We start from the raw sequence: 8,746 nt of genomic DNA on the forward strand, positions 1-8,746 counted from the left end.
GTTCTTGGAAAATAGTGACCTGAACTTCTCTTTGTTTCTTGGGGGAAAATAATCACATGCAGGCAGGCATACACACACACACACACACAAACCCATTATATTATCCCTGACCCCACTAAAGTATATTTCTGATAATATCTTAGTATTATGTTAGACTTTCATAGCGTTTGCTCAGCTTACTCTGTTTGAGCTTCACAGTATCTATGCTGGGCTGACAGAGCTGTTATTTTTATCCTCTTTGGAAGGAGGAAAAAATTGAGTCTTGGCGGGAGTCAGAACATCCAGCTCGATTCTCCCAGTGGTGCCCAGGGCAGACATCACTATCAAGGATCAAGGAACTCTCTCCCAAGAAGCTCAGACTAAGTCTCAGAATCCTTTTTAAAATAGACCTGCAGGCAGCCATTATCTGTTGCTAGAAGATGGATCGAAAGGTAAAAGTTGTTTGCCATCCGGAACCCAAGTGACCTGCCCAAGGTCATAGGACTACTTCATGGTAAAGCCAAGATGCACGTCTCTCCTTTCAGTGCTTCCTTCATGAACACTAGGACACTTTCACCCCCATGAGGCGGACTTCCTCTGGCTAACGCTATGGCCACCAGGGTTTTTAGTTGCCTTTCTGCATACAACTACCAAACTCCATTCATGCTCACTGTTTAGGAAGCTTAGGACATAGCAGAGAGCTCCTAGAAACTTCAAAATTGCATATGTGGTTCACATTATATTTCTATCTGATTCTGTTCCTCTAGATAATATCTAGCTGCCAGAATCTTTAAAGACTGGTATTCTTTAATTTAGATATTTATTGAGGCCAAATAAGCAAATAAGTAACATAATTTCAGAGCACGATAAATGCCAAGAAACAGATGAAGCAGGATAAAGGGGACAAAGAATGACGGTGGTGAAGATGGGGTGAGCAATCATTTCAGGTAAGGTGATCAGGTAAGGTCTCTCTGAGGAGGTGATGTTGGAGCAGAGACTGGAACAAAGTGAGGGCCTTGCCGCCTGAAGATCTGGAGGAAAGGTCTTCCATGGAACAGCAAGAGGAAAGGAACAATTTGTTCCTGATTGAGAAATAGCATGGGGAATATGCTGGGTGTCACAGAGGGCATGGTGAGGACTTTCATTTTTATCCTAGGCATGATGGGAAGCCTCTGTAGCATTTAAAACAGATAACTAGGGAAGCTAATTCAGTTTTTAAAGATTATATGACCAAATGCTTACCTTTAAAGATCACTCTGGCAAGCAGTGTGAACAAGGTCCTCAGTTGAAGGGTTGAGAATAATGGTGAAGAAGCCATCTGGGGTCGCTCACAGCAATACCCCAATCGGAAATTAGAAAGACAAGTCAGATGGTCAGAAGAAGCAGTCCACAGACAAAGACTGATGTGGCTGTCAGTTCCCTATCGTAGGTTCAGGTCCTCCTAGAAGCAGAGGTGAAGACCGGATCAGATGTGCAAGAGATTTATTGGGGGAGATGCCTGCGAAGGATACAAAGGAGGAGACACAGAAGGCAGAGAGGGACTTCAGGCCATAAGGAGGTCTGGCACCTGTGAAGGAGTGATGGAAGGAAGATTGGACAGGAAGAGTCTCCAATGACAGTACAGTTCCAAGAAAGATTTGGCCAGAGCCATGGGGAGTCTTCATGCCAGAATCGCCATGCTTAGTCATTCACTGGGAACAGCCTGTGGGAGGTGGCCTCAGCAGGGACGTGGGGGTGGACCCAGAAGCATGGCAGCTGGGGCTATCAGTCGACCATGCGTGGCTCAGCAGAAGAGCTCAGCAGCCAACTTGCATGGCCACCAGAGCAGCCGGAGGAGCATGGAAGGATTCGTACTCTGCCTTCTCAGGGGCTTAGCTTCTCAGGTACTTAGCTCCTACATCTCCATCTTATCCATCTATAGGCAAGTGTACTTTAGGAAGTTGCATCTTAGGAAAATTTCTCTTCTTGATCTCAAATCCTCCTCTACATAATGGCTCTCTCTCATCCCCCTACACATCCAAGTTTCTACGAAGAGTTGTTTCCCCACCCCACCCCACCCCAAACACACTCTACGTTCTCATCCCCTTTAGTACTCTTTGGTCCATTCCTCTCTCCTGTTCCTCCCTCAGCCCCAAGGCTTCTCTTGTGAAGACCATCAGCGACCTCCATCTTGCTAGAGCTGATAACAGAGACTCTGCAGTTCTCTTCTTTCCTGATCTCTTGGCAGCATTTGATGAGGTGGATTACTCACTCCTTCTTAAAATACTTTCTCTCCACTGGTTTCTGTGATGTCACATCCACAGTATATTCTTTCTAAAGAATACACTTTCTAAACCTTCTCACTTTCTTCTCCTTCTGCCTGGAAGAGGCTATTGCCTCTTGTATGATGGGAAACTGCCTTGACATTGTCTTTCATCCTCTCTCCTGCGGGGCTTAAAATGAAAACGCTCTGCTCGTTTCTCCAGGCTTTACCTCCTTAGAAATCATTAAATCCTTTCTTCTCTCCACTAAATCTGTCCCTTGCAAATGGAAAGGGTTTGCTTTTCCTGTTTTTATTAAGCAATATAATTTCTAAATTTGTTTTGCTTTTTAAATTCTTACATTTTTTAAAAATGGAGGTATAATTGACATATTACACTGCGCTAGTATTAGGTGTCCAATATAATGATTTGACATATGTATATACTGTGAAATAATCACCACAGTAAGGTTAGTTAACATCCATCACCACACAGCTATAATTTTTTCCTTGTGATGCAAATGTTTAAGATTGACCCTCTTAGTAACTTTCAAATATACAATGCAGTATTGTTACCTATCGTTGCTATACTGTACATTACAACTCTGGGACTTACTTAATCTCATAACTGGAAGTTTGTACCTTTTGACCGCCTTCACCCATTGTGCCCACCTCCCAGCCCCCACCTCTGGCAACCACCAATCTATTCTCTAGGTTTGTGAGTTTGTTGTTGTTTTTAGGTTCACATATAAGTGAGATAATACAGTATTTGTCTTTCTGCCTGACTTATTTCACTTAGTCTAACACCCTCAAGGTCCATCAATGTTGTAACAAATGGTAGGATTTCCAATAGCTTTTCTTTTTATTCTGTTAGATAATATACTTTAAAAACAAAGCTAATCCAGGGCGCCTGGGTGGCTCAGTCGGTTAAGCATCTGCCTTCAGCTCAGGTCATGATCCTGGGGTCCTGGGATTGAGCCCCACCCACGTCAGGCTCCTTGCTCAGTAGGGAGTCTGCTTCTCCCTCTGCTCCTCCACCTGCTTTGTATGCTCTCTCTCTCTCTCAAATAAATAAATAAATAAAATCTTAAAAAAAAAAAAAAAGCTAATCCTTAACATCTTTTTTTTTCAACTATGTCTGCCTTCCCTTGAAGCAATGGGATGCCTCATCTAACATAAGTGGAGAGTGCTGGGGCGAATTGTTGAGAATGAAATATCTCAGCACCAAATGGTCCATAAAGTATGTCCACCTGTGTGTCTCAAAGGCATAACAAAATGTTACATACTTTACATACTTAAAACTATGATCCTCCCCAGCTCCCAACCCCCCCCCACCCCCCCATATCTAAATCTGCCTCAACCCCACTCTCCCTCAACCGGGAGAGTGGCTCTTCCATTCATTCAATTGCTTGGGTCACAAATCTCAGAAACAGCTCAACCAACTCCTCCTTCTCAACGACCACCTCCAATGGGGAACCAGATTTGCTCATTCTGTTCTGTCCCCTCCCCAGTTATCTCTCCCCTGTGTCCACTTCTCTCCATCTCCCCTCTACTGTCTACTAGCCATCATTATCTCTTCTCTGAATTGCTGCAATAATCTTCCAACTGATCCCCCTGCTTCCACTCTTGCTTCTTTCCAATTCCATCCCCACACAGCAGCCTGAGAGATCTGACAAGTCCATCAGGTCCTGCAGACATCTTACTCTATATCCTTTCAATGGTTTCCCATTACACTTGCCATAAAACACAAAATGCTTGACATGGCCTCCAAGGTTCCACATGTTCTATTTGCTGTCTCCCTCTTTGGACTTACAGCAAGCTACTTTGCTCCCCAAGCTCCAATACTGACCTTCCCATGGCCTCTGAATGCTCCATGCTTCCTCCCTCTGAGCCTTCACACACGCAGATCCTTTATCTCCCCAACACCCATTCCTTTGCCTTCTACTCAACTTTCTACCTGAGATTCCTCAAAGGGGCTTTTCCTGAACTTTTCAATCCAAATTAAGTCCCCAAGTTACTCTCACAGCTCCTGTTTCTTTTCCTTCATATCAGTGATTGTTCTTTGTGATTCTAAAGTCATGCATGAGATTTACCTGTTGAATACTTCCATTCCCATAGAGTTAAGGGCAGGGACCATGGCTGTTTTGCTCATTGGCTAGCACAGTCCCTAGTGTACAGTTAGAGACTCATTATCTGCTGAGTAAATGAATGAATGAATTGTCTAGGATAGGTAGAATAATAAAGCAAAAAGGAAGAAGATAGAATCTCAGGGAAGAGTTTACATGTAAAGAGTAGTCAACGGAAAAGGAGTCAGCACAGAAACAGAAAGATCGGGAAAGTGGTAGAATTGGAAGACAAAAGGATTTGGGATTTCTAAGGAACTACGACGTGGAAGACAGGGCATCGAGTTTTACTCTATGCCCTGGACAGAAAATGCCAGTGCTGGAAGGAACCACTGGAGCTATTACATGCTGCTGATACAACATAAAATGTTACATGCACTGCTTGGCAATATGAAAGCTGAACATACACATAACTAGTGTACCCACAATTCTACTCCTCGGTTTTTGCCGAAAAGAAATGTGCACACCCACAAAAACATGGACCCGAATGTTACTGCAACACTATTAATTACGGTCAAAAACTTAGAAATGACCCAAATGCCCATTGACAGTAAAATGAACAAATTGTGATATATTTGTACAATGGAATACTACACAGCAATGAAGATGAATGAATTACATGACACACAATGGGTGGGATGAATCTCACAAACGTATGGTTGTGCAAAAGTAGTCAGACATCAGAGAACGGATGCTATATGATTCTATTCGCGTGAAGTTCAAAACCAGGCAAAACTAATCCACCGTGTTAGAAATCAGAATAGTGGTTTTCTTTAGGGAGATACGTAGTAACTGCGATGAAGCACAAATGGGGATTTGGGAGATGGTCTGTTCTGGGATGTGACTACCAGGTGCGTTGAGTTTGCGACTACTCGCTTGACTCGCACTCATGATTTGTGCATTCTACGTTTGTTATACTTCAATAACAGCTTACTTCGGATGCCTGGGTGGCTCAGTTGGTTGAGCGACTGCCTTCGGCTCAGGTCATGATCCCAGGGTCCTGGGATTGAGTCCCACATCGGGCTCCCTGCTCAGCAGGGAGCCTGCTTCTCCCTCTGACCCTCCTCCCTCTCATGCTCTCTCTCTATCATTCTCTCTCTCAATAAATAAATAAAAATCCTTTAAAAAATTACTTAAAAAAAGAGTTTACTTCAAGAGACCACTTGGTAGTCTTCTATTGAAATTGCTTAGCAGTGCCTAAAATAGATCATCACTGAAGCTTTTCAGGAAATGGAAGTGATGGTGTGTGTGCCTCTGAGGGTGTATGTATGTGTGGGTGTTGAACATTGAATACTCTTCAGGAATGCAGTCAGGTGAAAGGAAACATCAGATTTATTATGCTCTCTTAAATAACTTAGCTAGGTGCCATAGTGTTTCCAGAAAAGTTTCTCTATTCAAGGAGAGTCAATCTACTTGTATTGTTAGAAGGATCGTATGTATCCCCAACCCATACCACGTCTATCAAATTCCATTTTACCTTCTCCTTTTATTCGGTAAATCAATCACTGAGCATTTTCTCTGCACCAATCCCTATGAGGAATATCAGAGATTCAGAGAAAACTCTGTACATCTCCCCCTTCTTATCTCTATTCTTAGGGCCTGAGGAATTCAGCAGGGATGCTTGCCAAGAGCATCTAAACCACGGGAACAGGATCTGGGGCAAGACCATGTGAGGCTTGCACCTAAAATAGCTGGAAATTGTATAATCAAAGGGGCAAGGGAAGCCAGAGTCCGGTGGGAGGGAGACTTGGTAGAAGGAATTAGAGACGGCAGACAAGCTGACCTCAGGAAACAGACGCTGAAGAGCTCAGGCACAGGTCAGGAAGTAGATGGAAAGATGGCCCAAGAGATCAGTGGAGAATCAAGAGCGTTGGCGGGTGGGATCCACACTGGGTGCATCGATAAGGAGTGCATTGTCTCCCAGAAATTGAAAAACAATACAAAACTGACCAAAAGTCTGGCTGCTTTGTGTTATCACCATGCACCAGCAGTCTTAAAAAAAAATGTTAGTAAAATATTCTTGCCTAAGAAGGCTCGTTACAGGAGTGTTTTTAAGAGTGACAAACTGGGAACAGCCCAAGGGTCCCTCACCTGAAAAATAGATGAGTGGGTCTAAGTGTATTCATACTGGGGAACACTGCCCAGCAGTGAAAGCCTATCAGCCAGCACTCTCTGTATCAACTTCGGCAAGTCCAAAGCATAAAATACTAGTTGCATCGTAGCCAAATGCCACTTAACACAAAGTTTCAAAACACGCAAAACAAGAGTTGTGTATGGATCATTATAAAAGCCCGCTAAGTGCATCGCATGACCAACATGGGGGAGAATGGAGACCCCTGGAGGTGGGGAGAAAGGAAAGCAATCAGAAAGAATACAAAGGACATTGTTTTTTGTAATTTTTTTTAAGCCCAGAGTTGGAAATGACAGGATCATTATTTTTATTATCTGTTCTTTTCCAGCATGTCAGAAGTATCTCATAATACAAAGAAAAAGATTTCGACCCCCACCCCCAAGAGTCCTCCTGCCTGCCAGGGAGGGCTGTGTCTGCCTGACCCTTCATCTGCCGATGCAGATGAATGATTCAGGAAAAAAAAAAAAAGCTGACATATGTGAAGGTATCAAGAGCCCATTGCTGTTGGTGGCATGAGATGGGCAAAGGGCCAGGTGCAAAAAAGTCTGGCTTTCTGGGGAAGAGGCTCTTGCAGTATGTTATCGGAAGACAAGACTACGTGTTCTCAATGCTGACGGAGGGTAAAAAGGTTACCATCCATGTGATCATCTGCTCCCAAACACCAGGTCCAAACCTTGTCACACATAAGCAGGCAGGGATGACTCAACTCTAAACGGCTCTAAATCCGGGAAATAACGTGCCCGTTATAACCAGGCACCGTGACATTCTGGAATATGTGTTGGTAAGGCTCTCCATGTTAAGTAGCTTTACAAGTTGTTATTAGAATCACGTTAGCGCAGTGCTCCAGCAAACGTCCCACGTCCACAGATGATTCTTTCCAAGAAACCTATTGGTTTGCTTTTCTTCTCTTTTCCTTCTGAATAGCAGCTGACAGACAAAGGGGCGCTGGCCTGGGCCTTTGATGCCAATGCCAATGGAACAATAGCCCTGCTTGGGGCAATCACCCTCTTTGTTCAGCCAGGAGAATGCTGGGGCTGTTGCTCATTGGGTCTCGTGTACGTGGGTGGCCAGAGCAAGGTGCATTTGGCAGCCAGATGTAGATTCTGGGTGGTATGAGCTGACTGTCCACATAGCTACAGCTTGGGACTTGGCTGGAACTCCCCCTGACCAGTGCAATCAGAGAGACCAGATGGACTCGCCTTCTCTTCCTTTGAAGATGGTCCTTTATTTAGCTACAGGGAAGAAGCAGCCAACCATCTGACCTGGAAAGCATTCGCGGGCAGCCTGGTTCTTGTCGTGCACATCTAAGAGAAAGGGAAAGTGCGCTGTTGAAAGGAAAATTTAGGGACAGCCTTTGCGAGCCTCGGAGGAGTTTGCAAAATCGCACGTACAAATGGGCACCAGAGGTTCAATTAACCAGTGGGAGCGCCCCATTTATTTTCCTGGGGCCGTTCTATTTAGAAGGCAGATGACACTTCAGGGAATTTGTCACCATTTCTAGGGGCTTCTGGGCTGTTGCTGCAACGGATGTAAAGACTTCAGCGAATCCAGGAACAATCGGTTCTCTACTCCAGAGCAGGCAGCCAAGAACCGCATCCAGCACCCTAGCAACGTGCTACACTTCTTCAATGCCCCTCTGGAGGTGACTGAGGAGAACTTCTTCGAGATCTGCGACGAGCTGGGAGTGAAACGGCCATCTTCTGTGAAAGTATTCTCAGGCAAAAGTGAACGCAGCTCCTCTGGGCTGCTGGAGTGGGAATCCAAGAGCGATGCCCTGGAGACTTTGGGCTTCCTGAATCATTACCAGATGAAAAACCCAAATGGTCCATACCCTTACACTCTGAAGTTGTGTTTCTCCACCGCTCAGCACGCCTCCTAATAGGTGCCCAGGAAGAGTCCCATCTGAGCAGGAAAACTACCGCCACCAGAGTGCTCCTCCCTCTAGACCACTCTCCTTAGAAGGGCAATCTGGACATGGCTGGTGGGCTGGGGCACAGGGACTTGGCTTGCCATGCCTACTGGAGCTGCTATCAGTGGAGGCACTGAGTTATCATCACAGTCCCATGGGGATCCATTTGTGGCCAAGGTGAGTTGCAGCATAGGCTGTCTGGCCCTGCCCACGCTGGGTCACAGGGTTCCTCCAAAATGCAGCTAGAGATCGGTCCTCCCAACGAACAAGTCCTCGGGGAATCCACCCACCAACACCTTGCGCTTTGAGCTCTATCCTTCTAGTCCGGTTTCCACCCTGTAGCTTCACACTCTCTCTGGCTAACC

The 8,746-nt window shown here is 45.1% G+C and overlaps 1 protein-coding gene across 1 annotated transcript; it reads left to right on the forward strand.

The window, feature by feature from the left end:
- The first annotated feature begins 6,989 nt into the window (after positions 1 to 6,989).
- LOC117999248 (heterogeneous nuclear ribonucleoprotein L-like) lies at positions 6,990 to 8,407 on the forward strand. The gene is made up of 3 exons (XM_034988187.1): positions 6,990 to 7,100; positions 7,397 to 7,549; positions 7,974 to 8,407. Exons 1-3 carry the CDS (start codon positions 6,990 to 6,992, stop codon positions 8,349 to 8,351), a joined length of 642 nt encoding a protein of 213 aa, XP_034844078.1. The 3' UTR covers positions 8,352 to 8,407.
- The last annotated feature ends 339 nt before the right edge of the window (positions 8,408 to 8,746 follow it).

The sequence above is a fragment of the Mirounga leonina genome, unplaced genomic scaffold (genome assembly GCF_011800145.1).
Source record: "Mirounga leonina isolate KUSES-001 unplaced genomic scaffold, KU_Mleo_1.0 Mir_454, whole genome shotgun sequence".
Taxonomy (NCBI): domain Eukaryota; kingdom Metazoa; phylum Chordata; class Mammalia; order Carnivora; family Phocidae; genus Mirounga; species Mirounga leonina.

What these genes read in the sequence shown, in the direction of transcription:
- LOC117999248 (XM_034988187.1), top strand. Translation starts at nt 6,990, where the DNA reads ATGGGCAAAGGGCCAGGTGCAAAAAAGTCTGGCTTTCTGGGGAAGAGG. An exon ending in TGCTGACGGAGGGTAAAAAG is followed by an intron (nt 7,101 to 7,396) that starts GTTACCATCCAT and finishes CCTTCTGAATAG; the next exon opens with CAGCTGACAGACAAAGGGGC. An exon ending in ACGTGGGTGGCCAGAGCAAG is followed by an intron (nt 7,550 to 7,973) that starts GTGCATTTGGCA and finishes CACCATTTCTAG; the next exon opens with GGGCTTCTGGGCTGTTGCTG.